Below are 16,655 nucleotides of genomic sequence, written 5' to 3'. Positions count from 1 at the left end.
TCGGTTTATCGGTGGTCTGAGCAGCAAGAAAGCCAGAAGACGCATCGTGGCCAAAGAAGAGGTTACCCTTGCTTCAGCCTTGAAGGAGGCCACCGCCACGGAGAATTATGAAAGAGAGGAGCTTGATGCCAGTCGCAGGGCCCCTAAGCCACAGATAGAAGCTGCGCATGCCATGGACGAGCTAGAAGCTACTCCGAGCCAGAGCCCAGTCCGTGGGGTCGAGTCAGTGCGTCAGGCCTGCACAGTGCACAAAGATCACCGAGGCAGGTGCCCTGGTTGTGGCGGAAACCATGAGCGGAAGAGTTGTCGTTTCCGGGATGCTATGTGCCGGACGTGCGGAAAGACAGGTCACATCGCCAGGGTCTGTAGATCGGCGGCATTGGGAGCGACAGGAGCACCTAGACTGGAGCATCGCAGATCGCCCACAGCAAACCATGTTCTAAAGGACTGCCACTACGTAACAGAGATCAACGGGAGGGTCGTGCAGTTTCCAGCACAAGGCAAGGCACACGTCAAGGTGAAGATTGAGGGTCAGCTGTGCGACATGGAGGTGGACTCCGGATCTGGATTCACTATCGTGTCGGACCAGACCGCGAGGACATTCTTTCCCAGGGGTAAGTTGCCCCCTCTGGAGCCCTTCCCGGCAACTTTGCAGTCATACTCAGCGGGCCGCATCCATGTCATGGGAATGTGTGCCGTGAGAGTACAGTTCCGGGACAAACAGGCGGTACTCAAACTGGTGATTGCGAAGGGCAGTCGCCCCAGTCTCCTGGGCACTGACTGGTTCCCTGCCCTGGGACTGAGTATATCAGGGCTTAATTCAATCCAAACCTGCCCTGAGATGAGCGAGGCATTATGCAAAGAATTTGCTGGTCTCTTTAATGGGAAACTGGGTTGTTATAAAGGGCCCCCAGTTGACTTTGAATTGGACCCTGGGGTGGCCCCAATCCGACTCAAACCAAGGCGAGTGCCATTTGCACTGCAACCCAAGATCGAAGCAGAGCTGGATAAATTGGTCAAGCAGGGAGTTCTCTCACCCGTGGACTCCGCTAAGTGGGAGACTCCAATCGTCACGCCCCTTAAAGCAAATGGGGAAGTCAGGATCTGTGCTGATTACAAATGTACTATCAATAAGGCACTCAGGGGAAACTCATACCCCATTCCAATCGTATCACATCTGTTGGCTAAACTGGCTGGGGGCAAGGTGTTTGCCAAAATTGACCTGGCGCAAGCTTACCAACAGCTGCCAGTAACCCCACAATCAGCGGAAGCACAGACTATTGTCACACATAAAGGGGCGTTCAGAGTTAACAGATTACAATTTGGAGTTTGTGTGGCCCCAGGGATTTTTCAAGGGCTCATGGAACGCCTGTTAAGAGGTCTGCCGGGGGTCTTGCCATTTTTTGATGACGTTTTGATTGCTGGAAAAGACCCACAGGAACTGGTTGCGCGTGTCCGTGCCGTGTTGCTCAAGTTCAAGGAGGTGGGGTTGCAACTAAAAAAGGAAAAATGCAGTTTTGGGGTGCCAACTGTGGAATTCTTGGAGTTTAAAATTGATGCATCAGGCATCCACCCCACAGATGCTAAGGTTAAGGCCATCATCGAGGCACCACGACCACAGAACAAGACGGAGTTGCAGTCATTCCTGGGACTTATTAACTTTTATCATTCGTTCTTACCCCAGAAAGCTTCGGTAGCTGAACCATTACATAGACTGTTGCAGAAAAAGAATGTGTGGCGATGGGGGCAGGAGCAGCAGAAGGCTTTTGACTCCTTGCAAGGAATGCTGAGTAGCAAGAGCGTCCTTGCTCATTATGATGAATCGAAGCCGCTGGTCCTGGCATGTGATGCCTCTCAATACGGCCTTGGGGCGGTGCTGAGTCATAGGGAACCGGATGGGTTGGAAAAGCCCATCTCTTTCTATTCCCGTACGTTGTCGCCCACGGAGCGCAACTATGCTCAAATTGACAAAGAGGCACTTGCAATTGTGGCAGGAATCAAAAAGTTCCATGATTATGTGTATGGTTGTCATTTCTCCATTGAAACGGACCACAAACCACTGTTGGGGTTGTTCAACCCGAACAAACAAACGCCACAAATTCTCTCCCCCAGAATGTTGCGTTGGTCTATATTCCTGAACGGGTTTCAGTACACCTTGACCCATGTGCTGGGGAAGCGGTTGTGCCACGCTGATGCGCTGAGTCGATTGCCCCTTCCTGGCGGGAGCAATGAGGATCCTGCTCCAGCGGAGCACATAATGATGCTGGAAACACTTCCGGGGGCTCCTGTAACGGCTACTGATATTGCTGAGAAAATGAGGAAAGATGCTCTTCTCTCCCGTGTGCTCACTTGGGTGGGGAGGGGGTGGCCAGGTGGTCCGCATGAAGACAAATTCAGGCCTTATGCGACAAGGCAGCACGAGTTATCCATGCATAAGGGTTGTCTCCTGTGGGGAGATAGGGTGATCATCCCAGCACCACTGAGAAACAGGGTTCTTGAGACACTTCACATGGGACACCCGGGAATGGTCAGGATGAAGTCGCTAGCCCGATGTTATGTGTGGTGGCCTGGAATGGACCAGAACATAGAACAATGGGTACGAACATGCAAGGCATGCCAAGAGGTGCGGCCAGAAGTGGCCAGAGCACCAGTTCACTGGTGGGAGCAGTCCAGAGCTCCCTGGAGCCGGCTGCACTTAGATTTTGCTGGGCCATTCCAGGGGAAGGTCTTTTTGGTTATCGTCGATGCATATTCCAAATGGTTAGAAGTGGCGATGGTCCCTAGCATGGCATCAGCTGCCGTAATCAAGGTGTTGAGGCAGCTGTTTGCAACCCACGGGTTACCTGAGACCATTGTATCAGATAATGGGGCAGCTTTTGTATCCCAAGAATTCAGGGCATTCTTGGATGATAACTTCATAAGAGGGGTCACATCCGCGCCCTTTCACCCATCCTCCAATGGGCAGGCGGAGCGCATGGTAAGAACAGCCAAAGAATCCACTGTGCGCTTAATGGAGGGTAACTGGTCAGCTCGCGTCGCGCAAATGTTATTTTTGCAGCATGCGACACCATGTACTGCGACGGGCAAGTCGCCAGCTGAGCTGCTCTTGGGTAGAAGATTGGTAACGGTGCTGGATTATGTCCACCCGGATAAAATGCCAAACCGTAATTCAAGAGCAAACCCCCAGGCTGAGACTGACACAACAAGGTATTTCGCCCCGGAAGATCTGGTCTGGGTGAGGAACTATTCACGAGGTTCGCGGTGGGTGGCTGGTGTGGTCACCCGGACTAGTGGACCTGTGTCCTATTATGTGACCTTGGAAAATGGGCAAGTTTGGAAGAGACATATAGATCAGCTGAGGCGCCGGGCGCTCAGCAGGGAGGAGTCTGATAATTCATCCCTGGCTAATGACGCAGAGCTGCAAGACCAGAGTGAAAATGGCCCAGAGGTGCAATCACCAGGGGCTTCAGCAAATGAACCAGGGTCTGCTAGTCCTCAGGATGACGAGGTACAGGTAGGGGACCCTGAGATGTCTGGGACTTCATCTGTTCCTGACGAAACCCCTATAGCAGCCCCCCTACCACAGGTGACACCCAATCCAGAACCGGCAACACCTGTTGTCAGGAGATCAAGTAGAAGTTGTAGGACCCCACAGTACCTGAGAGATTACGTCTGCTGTGCTCACTAGGGGGGGAGGGGTGTTGTGTATTGAGTCAAAGGATTTTATATCTGTATTATTATTGTCTGTATTTGCATTAGGGTAAAGTAACTGCCTTTTGATGGGACGCAGGTGGCGCTGTGGGTTAAAGCCTCAGCACCTAGGACTTGCCGATCGAAAGGTCGGCGGTTCGAATCCCTGCGGCGGGGTGCGCTCCCGCTGCTCGGTCCCAGCGCCTGCCAACCTAGCAGTTCGAAAGCACCTCCAGGTGCAAGTAGATAAATAGGGACCGCTTACCAGCGGGAAGGTAAATGGCGTTTCCGTGTGCGGCTCTGGCTCGCCAGAGCAGCGATGTCACGCTGGCCACGTGACCCGGAAGTGTCTCAGGACAGCGCTGGCCCCTGGCCTCTTAAGTGAGATGGGCGCACAACCCCAGAGTCTGTCAAGACTGGCCCGTACGGGCAGGGGTACCTTTACCTTTACCTTTAACTGCCTTTTGGGTCCAGAGGGTACAGCTACTATTGGTTCATTTAAGCTGCTGTATTTGGATCCTCTGTCTTATTGGTTTCCTCCAAAAGGCAGGACTGTGATTGCCTGATATTGTTCCCTCCAAAATGTATCCTTTCTAGCTAGTTCCCTGTCCCTATAAATGTAGCTCTCCCCTCCTCAGGTCCCAGTCTTGTTGCTTTAATAAAGAAGTGTTACTAGAGAACTGTCTCCAGCATATTATGTCAAGAGAGCTGAAATCACAAACCCCACGTCACAACAGTAATAGTTTTAACTAATTAACATCCCGATCTCAATTTTAAAACCTCCCAAGTCAATTAAAACCCAAACCAAACCAGGAGCAGTTCTGTCCCTGCCATGGACAGTCTCTAATCTGCTTTCTCTGTAGCGAACTTGACGCTAGGAGCTGCCAGCTTTCCCCTCTGCTCCTGTGCCCTTTGCAGCGCTTGACTCAAACGGCACCTTAAAAAAACAACAACAAGAAAAACGCTTTTTAAAAAAGACAGATAAAACCACCAGAAAAAGACTTCACCCTGGAAAACATAGTGTTAGGGGTTTGCCAACTTCCACCCCTGCCTCTGCTCCTGTGCCCTTTTGCAGCAGACTGACACAAATATATGAAGCCGCGGGATGGGGAGGAGGACATTTCCTCCATCACTTCTTTTTCCCTTCGTGTCCGGAAAAATTGTGGGAAGAGGGTGGCAGAATGAAGGGAGAAATGCGAAGTCTAACAGGACCCAGGACCCTTCGTTGCTCCCCTCGCGCGGCCGCTGTTTCCGGGGGGTTTGTTTTCCCTGAAACACTCGAAAGGGTTAAAATCTGGGCTTCCAGGGAGCAATGCAGAAACGCGGGGGGGGGGGTATCAGTGGGGATTCCCTCCCCCCACAAAGAAAGGCCGCTTCCTCTTCTTGCAGGGATTTTTGCTTCTGAATGGCTGCGGGAGAGGTAAGTCTGTCTTTATTTTTTTAAAAAAAATGATATATATTTAACCTCCCCAAAAAGGTCTTTGTGCAAAAGAAAGATGGAGATTCAGGAAATGGAGACATCAGAGAAGGGTGAGTGGCAGAAAGCTGCAGCCCACCACGACACCCGCCCCCCCCAAAAAAACCCAGTGAGGGGGGTGTTCAGGTCTCTGACTGCATGGGGTCCCCTTCCTTGGAAGGAGGGCAGATAATCTGGGACCTTAAAGGAACAATATCCCGAAAGATCGGAGAAATGTTGCTTCCAGGCAGATTTGAGCAAGCCACACGTTTTATGGGAACGTGGAAATCTGCCTCATATAGAGTCATAGGATCGCAGAGGCGCAGGGGGTATGCAGAATTTTGGCCTTGCAAAGAGTGCTGCTGAAATTTGAAAGGCCAACATCTGCCTCTGTCTGGGAATCCAAGCTGTTCCCGGTATTATTTTTATTTTTTACTACTGTTGCTATGATTATTATTATTATTATTTAAAAATTGCACGGCTCCCTTCACCTGCAGATCTTGGAGCGGTTCACGACATAAAAATACAGTATAGTAGCACAAAATAAACGATAAAAACTGGGACTTCACTCCAAACCAATACCTCTCCTCTCCCCACGCCTGACACAAAAACATTTAAAAGGAGCATAAGATGCGGGTTGTCATTATTAGCTTTGATAACACTAATGCTGGAGGCATGAGGGAGATACAAACGTCGTTGTTTGAACTTCCTTAACTCATCTTGAATCCAAGTAATCCTCGCCATATAATTATAAAGAAATAAGATTGCCATGTAGGAAGGTGCAGTTGTGTATGTGTCGCTTTTTGTTTTTCTTGTAGGAAGAGCTTCCCCATCGTGCAAACCAGGGCACCCAGGGCTGTGATCGGCCCCTGAGGACACAGCTGCCTGTGATCCCCACCTGTCTACAAAATCAGAGGCTCGGCTTAGACCAGGGATCACCCCAAACTTGGATGGTCACCTCTGCTTGCTCTGGAGCTGAAAATGGAGCAACCAAACCCTGCAAGTCCAGAACTAGAAGGGAGAACGGAAGCAGGAGGGGACCTACCCGAAGGCGTGAAGGGGAATCTGGAGTGGTCAGGCAAAGAAGAGCGGAAGGGGTTGCACTGTCCTGAGGAGTTCTTGAGGGCGTGGGGCAACCCAGTTCCTCTGGAAGACACACAGCGGGACAACGTCCGAGCTTTCCTCTCCTCCTTTGAGCAAATCGCCGAAGCCTGCCAATGGCCCAGAGGAGAATGGGTGGGCCGGCTCCGGCCTGCACTGAGCAGCTCTACTGAACAGGCTTTGGGTAGACTGGAAGCCGCTGACAGGGAAGATTATGGGAAAGTGAAGGCCGCTGTCTTGCGGGAGGATGCTGTGAGGATGGAGGCGCAGCGCCGGGACTTCAGGCAGTTCTGCTACCAGAAGGCCGGAGACCCCCAGAGGGTTTATAGGCAGCTGCGGGAGCTGTGCCACCGCTGGCTGAAGCCGAAGAGACGCACCAAGGAGCAGATCGTGGACCTGCTGATCCTGGAGCAGTTCCTGGCCATCCTTCCTCAGGAGCTGCAGGGCTGGGTCAGGGAAGAGGGGCCAGGGAGCTGCGCCCAAGCCGTGGCCCTGGCGGAGGATTTCCTGAAAGCTGAGACGTGGAGGTGGCAGGTCAGAGCGCTTAATCCAATTTCTCCAGGGACTTCCGGATTGGGTTGTTGCCGTGTGCTGTGTGTGGGGCTGCCCTCAGAGACGACTAGCAGCCAGATCCCTGGGTAGGGTTGCCGCTGGTACTCACAGAACCCCTAAAACAGCTGCATTGGCTGCCAGGTTGTTTCTGGGGTTAATTTAAGGTGCTCATGCTTCTGTTTAAAGCAGTGCTTCTCAAAGTGGGCAGTACTGCCCCCTGGGAAAGGGGAGGGGGCATGACATGGGGGGGGGGCACTAAGAGGCAGTGGGGAGCTGGCGATGGAAATGACTACCAGACTTGGAAAAGCTGGCATCACTGGAACAAGTTCATCAGTTTTGTTGCACTCATTAAACTAAACTAGTTTCAACTGGATGCTGACTAAATGTGCAATTAATCATGAACTTTTTGGATTTTGCAGTGGTACCTCAGGTTAAGAACTTAATTCGTTCCAGAGGTCCGTTCTTAACCTGAAACGGTTCTTAACCTGAAGCACCACTTTAGCTAATGGGGCCTCCTGCTGCTACTGCGCCGCCAGAGCACGATTTCTGTTCTCATCCTGAAGCAAAGTTCTTAACCCAAGATAATATTTCTGGGTAAGCGGATTCTGTAACCTGAAGCGTCTGCAACCTGAAGCGTCTGTAACCCGAGGTACCACTGTATTATGCTGTTACCTTCCGTAGTGGGCTGTTCAAACCTCTGTTCTGAATAATGCTTTTTATAGGGTAGGGGGCAAGAGGTTGCATTTATAGAACCGAAAGGGGCGATGGCCCCCAAAAAGTTTGGAAGTATGTGGGCAGGAATCTGTCAAGGGACCCATTATTATTATTGCCATCGATTTATTAATTGCCTCACTAAACCACCGTTTCAAGGCAATTGACACGCAATTGAAAACAGTTTTAAATCACAAGAACAGCAAATACATTAAATACTATCCCAAGTGGACCCTTGTGGTAAAGAGCTATTTATGCAGCCTGTTGGAGCAAAAATGTCTCCAGAAAGTGCAGAGAGTGCCTTTCACATCTTGACAGGAACAGTATTCTATAGAAGAGGGGCAGCTACTCTCAAGGCCCTGCTCAGAGTCACTGTGCAAAAGGGCTTCTGAGATCTTGGGGATGTGCAGGAGAGACACACCCACAGACTGCAGGTATCTCGTGGTGTATAAGGCATAAGCCCCTCTCTGGTTTTTGGTATATTGGCCCAGGAGCTGACTGGCAGCCTGTGGGAATTTAGCTAGCAGGGTGATCAGCGCTGGTGGTCGTTTGCCCCCACAAGCATGTCGACTTTCTGCACCTTCTTTTGCACAAGCCATTCTGCTAGGGAAACTAGGATGCGGCTGAGGGACTTTGGCTTATGGCAGTATTGACTTCCTCTCTGTTTCAGATGCCGTCGCAGGGGACAGCCACCAGGCCCCTTGAGACAGATGAGGCTTCACCAGACAACTCCCAGAGACAAAGCTACGTGGACACCACAGCACTGAAATGCGATGAGGACATGATTTTGCCGGGTAAGGCTTTATTTTTAAATGTTTACTGGATAAAACTCCAGCAGGCATTGGGAGGAGGTCTTCCAGAGGACCTGTAAGCAGGTTCAAGATTTTGGCGGATTCTCCAGGGTGAGGGAATGTCGTAACTGCATATCGTACACCCAGAAGACCTCCCTCTGTGTGTTGTTTCTTTCAACTTGGCACTTGAATGGGATGGACATCCTGTTTTCCTGAGACTCTGAAGAGCCTTCCTTGTGTGGCGGAACGTTATCCCCCTCTCCTCTCCCCAAATCTGTTCTGGGTTTCCCCCTGACCTTCCCTAGCAGATCTGGGTGGGCAGGAAGGGGAGGAAGGGGGCAAAGTCTCCTTGTGCTAATCCTAAACCTCGAGTTGGCATTCGAGTTTCACTGAATGCCACCCAAGATGTGTATCTGCTCCTGCTTGAAGCACCCCAGAAGCCAGAAAATAAGTCCGCAAAGGACCTGGCCAACTCCCAGTCTTGACTGGTGGCATCTCTCAGGGGGTCTTGCAGCAGAGGACCTTTGCCATCACCTGCTACTTGACTGCTTTTTAACTGGAGGTGCCAGGGAGGGAGAGCGGGATCTTCCTGCCATGCTTGTGCCCTGTCCCTGAGCCAGTCGTCTTCCTCTCTTCTGTCCCTCACAGCCAACGGAACGACGCTCCCAATTCACCCCTGTTCCTTGCTTCCTCCTGAGGGACTGGAAGTGGCCGAAGCTGGGCTGACTGAGGTAAGTGGACATCTCACTTAGTGGCAGGCCTGGGGTGTTCCCTTGAGCAGGGCGAATGTAAACGATGAGCTAAGGATCAGAGCACACCTGAGCATGTGTGAGAGCCAGTGTGGTGGTGTAGTTAAGAGCGGTAGTCTCGTAATCTGGGGAACCGGGTTCGCGTCTCCGCTCCTCCACCTGCAGCTGCTGGGTGACCTTGGGCCAGTCACACTTCTCTGAAGTCTCTCAGCCCCACTCACCTCACAGAGTGTTTGTTGTGGGGGAGGAAGGGAAAGGAGAATGTTAGCCACTTTGAGACTCCTTCGGGTAGTGATCAAGCGGGATATCAAATCGAAATCCACGTTTAGAGCGCATTTGCCACATCACTGGGGAACTTCCCAGCCGAGTTTAATTTGTCTCAACCATTTCTATACCGCTTGATTGCCATTGCTTCTAAGCAGTGTGCAAAGTATTCCATACAGTACAATGAAAAAGAGTGGAAATTATAAAATAAGCCTGCTAGAATAATAATAATAATAATGATGATGATGATGATGATGATGATGGACGCAGGTGGCGCTGTGGGTTAAAGCCTCAGCGCCTAGGACTTGCCGATCGAAAGGTCGGCGGTTCGAATCCCTGCGGCGGGGTGCGCTCCCGCTGCTCGGTCCCAGCGCCTGCCAACCTAGCAGTTCGAAAGCACCTCCGGGTGCAAGTAGATAAATAGGGACCGCTTACCAGCGGGAAGGTAAACGGCGTTTCCGTGTGCGGCTCTGGCTCTGGCCAGAGCAGCGATGTCACGCTGGCCACGTGACCCGGAAGTGTCTCCGGACAGCGCTGGCCCCTGGCCTCTTAAGTGAGATGGGCGCACAACCCCAGAGTCTGTCAAGACTGGCCCGTACGGGCAAGGGTACCTTTACCTTTACCTTTAATGATGATGATGATGATGTCTTCAGTAAGTTCAACAGGGAGAAGGGCCTGTCTGACCACAATCTGGAAGGGAGTTCCATAAAATGGGGCCCACAATGGAGTGCTTTATATCCCACCTTTACGTCAAGGAGCTGCAGGTTCTCCCCTTCCTCTTATAATCCCCAGAACAACCACCCTGTGAGGTGGGCTAGGCAGAGCCCGTGACTGGCCCAAGGTCACCAGTGAGCTTCATGCCCGAGTGGGGATTTGAACCCTGGCCTCCCAGGTCCTGGTCCCACACTCTAACCACTACACTACACTGTCTCTCAGCAGCTGCTTAGGGATGGGACTGGGGGCTGTGATTTTACACGGCTTGGCATTGTGAAATCGGGAGTGGGAGCATGTGTGGGATCTTGGGCCTCCATCTTTAAATGGCGTTTTCTAGGATGGCAGAACCTGAGTGGGGGATGTTTGGCTGTTTCAGGGCCCAGCGAGCGCCAAGGAGAAGGAGGGGCCTTTTGGCAAGGAGGAGGCATCTCTGACACAGCCAGGCCAGAGGACGATGTTCTGGCAAGTCAAAGAGGAGAACTGTGGCATTGTGGGCTCTCTGGGTAAGGAATAGCGTTTTGGCGGAGGGAACCTGGTCCTCCAAGGTGGGGCTGAGCCACATCTCCCCTCAGCCCCAGCAAGTGTGGCCGATGGCCAAGGATGATGGGATTTGTAGTTCAGCAACATCTGAGCGTCGAAGGTTCCCCACAGCTGGCCTAGGGCTTCAGCCCTAATTATGTTTACTCAGAAGTAAGTCCTGGGGGTGCTTACTCCCAGGTAAGTGGGGGTGAGGATTGCAGCAAACCCCAGAAACATTTCATGCTGCAATCCTAGGCGTGTTTCCAAGGGGTCAGCCCCACTGGGGAGACTGCAGCACTTTCTTTTCATACTCAACTCTACCAGGGCCCATTGGCTACGATTCAAGCATGGTTACTCAGAGGCAAGTCTTGTGTGTTCAGTGAGTCTTACTGTCCAATAAACATAGTTTGGGAGTGCAGAGTGGGATTTAAAAGGTGCTTAATTTTGGCTAGGTTGTGTCCCATAAACAATAAAAATGTGTCCTTTGGGTGAATGTATGTATCCACGCATGTACATCTGTGTGTACTGAATGATTTAAGTGCACTCTGCTGGAATACTGTTTATGAAAACAATCTGTTTATTTTTCTTTTTAATTCTTATATAAGGAGATAAAAATGCAACAACTTAGTCCAGAAGTCTATACCCATTGAAAACCACAAACCAAAATAAATATCACTACTTCATAAGCCCTGTTCTGCATGTCAATCAACTAAGAAATAAATACGAGTTATAGCACAGCAGTATATAACTGTTTAATTTTCTGTGTTTTTTCATATTTATCTCTTGCTTTTGTTTTTTTTAAGAAGGGGGATGAAAATGTTGAAAAGAAATGTGTCCATTGTCCAGAAAGACTAAATTCCAGGAATATTATTTGGATGATCCAGATTCTGCAAATAATAATCTCTCTCTCTCTCTCTCTCTCTCTCTCTCTCTCTCTCCCCATCCCCAGAGGGGCTTCTGATTCCCAAACTTGACCTTTTCTTCCAAACGGAAAAGGGGGGGAAGATGTTCTTGCAGGAACCAGAACCAGGTAAAGGAGGCTGGTGAAATTTGCTGGGTGATGCTTGCAGTTTGAGAAGAGCTCTGGGTGCTGCTGGCCCCTGACCTTGTTCAGCAGCTGCCGGGGGCCACTGTGCTATGGCAAGGGCCACAGCCGATACCTCCCCCTGACTCCCCAGGACTGACATGAGAAAGGACTTCTTCACAGGCTGCATCGTTAAACAGTGGGATTTGCTGCCACAAAAGATAACTGTAGCCACAAATTTGGCTGGTCTTAGGACAAGTTAATGGAGGATGACCCTATTTTTCACCTGTACAAGGGGGGGGGGGAGATGCCTCTGAATGCCCATTGCTGAGAATCACAAGTGGGGAGGGTGTTGTTGGCCCCTGGAAGAAGAGGACGTTGGACTCCGTGGGCCTTTGGCTGCTCCAGCAGAACTTATACTTATAACCCAAAGTTAGAGAGACTCCCTTCAGGAATCTGTGGCAGGTGTAGACAGTGATAATCAGGATCCCCTGATAACTGTAATTGTTCAGTGTGGATCACTTTAGTTTCCTGATAATGCAGAAGTTCATCCCCAAAATTATTTGTGGAACAAACAGCCATGTTTGCTCACTTGGCTGAGTCACCAGGGGGTTGTGAAGAGGCGAGATTCTTTGGAGGTCCTTAGGCTAGGAGGTGTTTAGGGCTCGCAGGACAGTCATCCTTAGTATTGCCTCTCTGCAAAAAAAGAAGAAAAGTTTGGGGCATGTTAAATCCATGTCTAATTAAAGAGCAGCGACTGTCCCTGTGGAGACTGGATAAGGGGCTCTGGTGATCAGTCACATGTCACCTACCAATGAAGAAGCCATGAAGGATTTGAAGTCCTGTTTTATTAAAGGGGTGAGTACTAAGGTGAAATTCAGATAATAAAACAGGTCTCCCTTAATTTTTTGTTAAAGGGTAGCAGGGACTATAAGGGACGCAGGTGGCGCTGTGGGTTAAAGCCTCAGCGCCTAGGGCTTGCCGATCGAAAGGTCGGCGGTTCGAATCCCTGCGGCGGGGTGCGCTCCCGCTGCTCGGTCCCAGCGCCTGCCAACCTAGCAGTTCGAAAGCACCTCCGGGTGCAAGTAGATAAATAGGGACCGCTTACCAGCGGGAAGGTAAACGGCGTTTCCGTGTGCGGCTCTGGCTCGCCAGAGCAGCGATGTCACGCTGGCCACGTGACCCGGAAGTGTCTCCGGACAGCGCTGGCCCCTGGCCTCTTAAGTGAGATGGGCGCACAACCCCAGAGTCTGTCAAGACTGGCCCGTACGGGCAGGGGTACCTTTACCTTTTTTTTGCAGGGACTTTGGATCCAACATCTGGGATGTTTTCTTGGTTCTGATCATAGTTGGCAGAATCATAGAATCATAGAGTTGGAAGAGACCACAAGGGCCATCGAGTCCAACCCCCTGCCAAGCAGGAAACACCATCAGAGCACTCCTGACATATGGTTGTCAAGCCTCTGCTTAAAGACCTCCAAAGAAGGAGACTCCACCACACTCCTTGGCAGCAAATTCCACTGTCCAACAGCTCTTACTGTCAGGAAGTTCTTCCTAATGTTTAGGTGGAATCTTCTTTCTTGTAGTTTGGAACCATTGCTCCGTGTCCGCTTCTCTGGAGCAGCAGAAAACAACCTTTCTCCCTCCTCTATGTGACATCCTTTTATATATTTGAACATGGCTATCATATCACCCCTTAACCTCCTCTTCTCCAGGCTAAACATGCCCAGCTCCCTTAGCCGTTCCTCATAAGGCATCGTTTCCAGGCCTTTGACCATTTTGGTTGCCCTCCTCTGGACACGTTCCAGTTTGTCAGTGTCCTTCTTGAACTGTGGTGCCCAGAACTGGACACAGTACTCCAGGTGAGGTCTGACCAGAGCAGAATACAGTGGCACTATTACTTCCCTTGATCTAGATGCTATACTCCTATTGATGCAGCCCAGAATTGCATTGGCTTTTTTAGCTGCCGCGTCACACTGTTGGCTCATGTCAAGTTTGTGGTCAACCAAGACTCCTAGATCCTTTTCACATGTACTGCTCTCAAGCCAGGTGTCACCCATCTTGTATTTGTGCCTCTCATTTTTTTTGCCCAAGTGCAATACTTTACATTTCTCCCTGTTAAAATTCATCTTGTTTGTTTTGGCCCAGTTCTCTAATCTGTCAAGGTCGTTTTGAAGTGTGATCCTGTCCTCTTGGGTGTTAGCCACCCCTCCCAGTTTGGTGTCATCTGCAAATTTGATCAGGATGCCCTTGAGTCCATCATCCAAGTCGTTGATAAAGATGTTGAATAAGACCGGCCCCAAGACAGAACCCTGTGGCACCCCACTAGTCACTCTTCTCCAGGATGAAGAGGAACCATTGATGAGCACCCTTTGGGTTCGGTCAGTCAGCCAGTTACAAATCCACTGAGTGGTAGCATAGTCAAGTCTGCATTTTACCAGCTTCTTTACAAGAAGTTGTAAAGTAGCTTTTTTACACACACAAGCACCTAGGATGTTGTGGTACCATTTTCATTCATAGGCTTCCTTGATATTTTTGAATTGGAAAAAAAAATCTGCTGCTCTAAATCCACAGGAGTTCTGGTTTAGTCTCCTCGACTTGATTCCGTGAAGAAAACTCCTAAAAGTCTGCTTGCTAATTTTAACTTAATCCATTTTTAGCCTGCTGGCAAAGAACTTGAGATTGAAACAGCCACTTCCAGTCTTGCCCACCTGCCCTTGCCTGAAGACCCTGCAGAGCCACTGCCAGTCAGTGGAGGAAATGCTGACCTCAATGGACCAGTGGTCCTATGGGATGAGACCTTCTGCCTGCAATGCACATGCTTTGCCACTGGAGACAAGAGCCTTTTACATGGTGGCACCCGAGTTATGGGGCTCTTTCCTAAGATATGATTGCTTGGTACTATCTTGATTATTATTATTAATTAATATTAAACCTGGAGGGCTTTAACAGAATAAAGGTAAAGGTAAAGGTACCCCTGCCCGTACGGGCCAGTCTTGACAGACTCTAGGGTTGTGCGCTCATCTCACTCTAGAGGCCGGGAGCCAGCGCTGTCCGCAGACACTTCCGGGTCACGTGGCCAGCGTGACGAAGCTGCTCTGGCGAACCGGCACCAGCGCAGCACATGGAAACGCCATTTACCTTCCCGCTATAAAGCGGTACCTATTTATCTACTTGCACTTTGACGTGCTTTCGAACTGCTAGGTGGGCAGGAGCTGGGACCGAACGACGGGAGCTCACCCCGCCGTGGGGATTCGAACCGCCGACCATGCGATTGGCAAGTCCTAGGTGTTGAGATTTTACCCACAGTGCCACCCGCGTCCCTTTTTAACAGAATACTGTTTCTGAATATTCGTTGCTGGAGATTCTAGAAGGGGAGGGCTCTTCTGCTCAGATCTTACTTATGGGTTTCCCTTGGGCATCTAGTTTCAATAATTTTTTTAAAAAAATGTTTTTCGTTTCACCACCACTTGCAGGTAAAAGGAGAGAGATGAAGATGGAGAGTTCCCACCCAGGGGAAGCTGTGCCAGAGGAAATGTCCCAGGGGAATGTTCCTTTTTTAGCTGCGATTGCAGAGCAAAAGCATGAGTCCAAAGGGCACCAGGAAACAAAGGAATACAGCAATCTCCCAGAAGTTCCCGTTAGCGAAAACACAGCACAGTTTGGAGTGGAAAAGCCCTTCTCCTCAAATCACGGGAGGAACAACCAGCACAGTTTGGGTCTGGGTACGCTAAATGCAGAAGAAGGTCCTTACGAATGCCCCGTGCGTGGGGAGAGCTTCCAGCGAGGATCCGCTCTGGCTGAACACCAGAGGAGGCACTTGGGAGAGGAACTGTGCGAAGGGTCTGAGGGAGAGAAGCCCTTTCCCCAGCGAGAGATCTGGGTGCACCATCAGAGCGGCCCCATGGAAGAGAAACCATACGAGTGTCCCAAGTGCAGGAAGGGGTTCAGTTACAGAGCGACTCTGATGCGGCATCGACGGATCCACACCCAGGAGAAACCGCACAAGTGCTCCCACTGTGGGAAGAGCTTCAGTCAGAGGACCAATTTGGTGAGTCATCTGCGAATCCACACGGGAGAGAGGCCGTATCAATGCTCCCAGTGTGGGAAAGGCTTCCGGTGGCAACTCCATTTGAAGAGGCACCAGAAGATCCACACGGGAGAGAAACCTCACGAATGCCCGGACTGCGGGAAAAGCTTTTCCCGGAGAGATACTTTACTCAATCACCGGAGGACTCACACAGGGGAGAAGCCGTACGAGTGCCCCAATTGCGGGAGAAACTTCAACCACCCGTGCAACTTAATTGAACACCAGAAGACGCACACAGGGGAGAAACCACACGAATGTCCCGAGTGTGGGAAAAACTTCTCCCGGCGGGATACGCTGATCAAGCACCAGAGAACCCACACAGGGGAGAAGCCTTATGAGTGCCCCGAGTGTGGGAAAAGTTTCCATCATCCTTGCAGGTTGATTGACCACCAGAAGATTCACACGGGAGAGAAGCCTCACGAATGCCCTGAGTGCGGGAAGAACTTTTCTCGGCGAGATACGCTGATCAAACACCAAAGGACCCACGCGGAGGAGAAACCTTATGAATGTCCTGAGTGTGGGAAAAGCTTCATTCAGAAGAAGGCATTCATCAGACACCAGATAATTCATTTAGGGAATACGTCCAGCTAATATTCTTGAAAATGCCACATTCCACAGAAAGAAGAGGGAGAAGTGTTGGTTACATCCTGATTTGCAGTGGAGAAGCCAAACCTTATCTATGTCACGAGACATAGGCAGATGACAACAGAGAAACCTAGGGGAAATAGGCTGAAATAAGTAAATTGGTTCAACAGGAAGGTTAAAGTAATAATAGATTAAAAATAGAAATCAGATGAATGTTTTCTGTTATCAGAAAAAGATTTTTTTAAAAGGAGGAGAAACAGTTGATGTCATAGGTATTATTCTAGAAGATTTATATGATCTGAGTAGAAAAACAATGGGGTTCAAGGATGGAGTGGGAGGAAAGTTTATTTTGAAGAGTCTGTTGCACCAACTGCAGTAGATAACAAAATGGATTGTGTTTTGTTGGTGAA

The 16,655-nt window shown here is 50.2% G+C and overlaps 2 protein-coding genes across 3 annotated transcripts in view; one reads left to right on the top strand and one right to left on the bottom strand.

Annotated features, from left to right (window-relative positions):
• LOC307208513 (uncharacterized protein) overlaps positions 1 to 14,016 on the bottom strand; it is a 90,493-nt gene extending 76,477 nt beyond the window's left edge. Inside the window, exon 1 of the mRNA XM_079963153.1 lies at positions 14,009 to 14,016. The gene's annotated coding sequence lies outside the window, so the exon portion shown is untranslated. The remainder of the gene's footprint in view (positions 1 to 14,008) is intronic.
• Positions 4,490 to 16,655, top strand: LOC307207446 (uncharacterized protein). Of its 2 annotated transcripts, XM_079961307.1 has the most exons (7): positions 4,490 to 5,110; positions 5,965 to 6,781; positions 8,181 to 8,304; positions 8,950 to 9,032; positions 10,405 to 10,531; positions 11,497 to 11,577; positions 15,047 to 16,655. In XM_079961307.1, exons 2-7 carry the CDS (start codon positions 6,128 to 6,130, stop codon positions 16,249 to 16,251), a joined length of 2,274 nt encoding a protein of 757 aa, XP_079817433.1. In that variant the 5' UTR covers positions 4,490 to 5,110; positions 5,965 to 6,127; the 3' UTR covers positions 16,252 to 16,655. The 2 variants fall into 2 exon arrangements, with proteins under 2 accessions (XP_079817433.1, XP_079817434.1); XM_079961308.1 differs by lacking the exon at positions 11,497 to 11,577.

The sequence above is a fragment of the Podarcis cretensis genome, assembly GCF_951804945.1.
Source record: "Podarcis cretensis genome assembly, chromosome: 2".
Classification (NCBI taxonomy): Eukaryota; Metazoa; Chordata; class Lepidosauria; order Squamata; family Lacertidae; genus Podarcis; species Podarcis cretensis.
The sequence above is the reverse complement of the archived record's forward strand: the minus strand, read 5'-3'. Positions and strand labels throughout refer to the sequence as shown.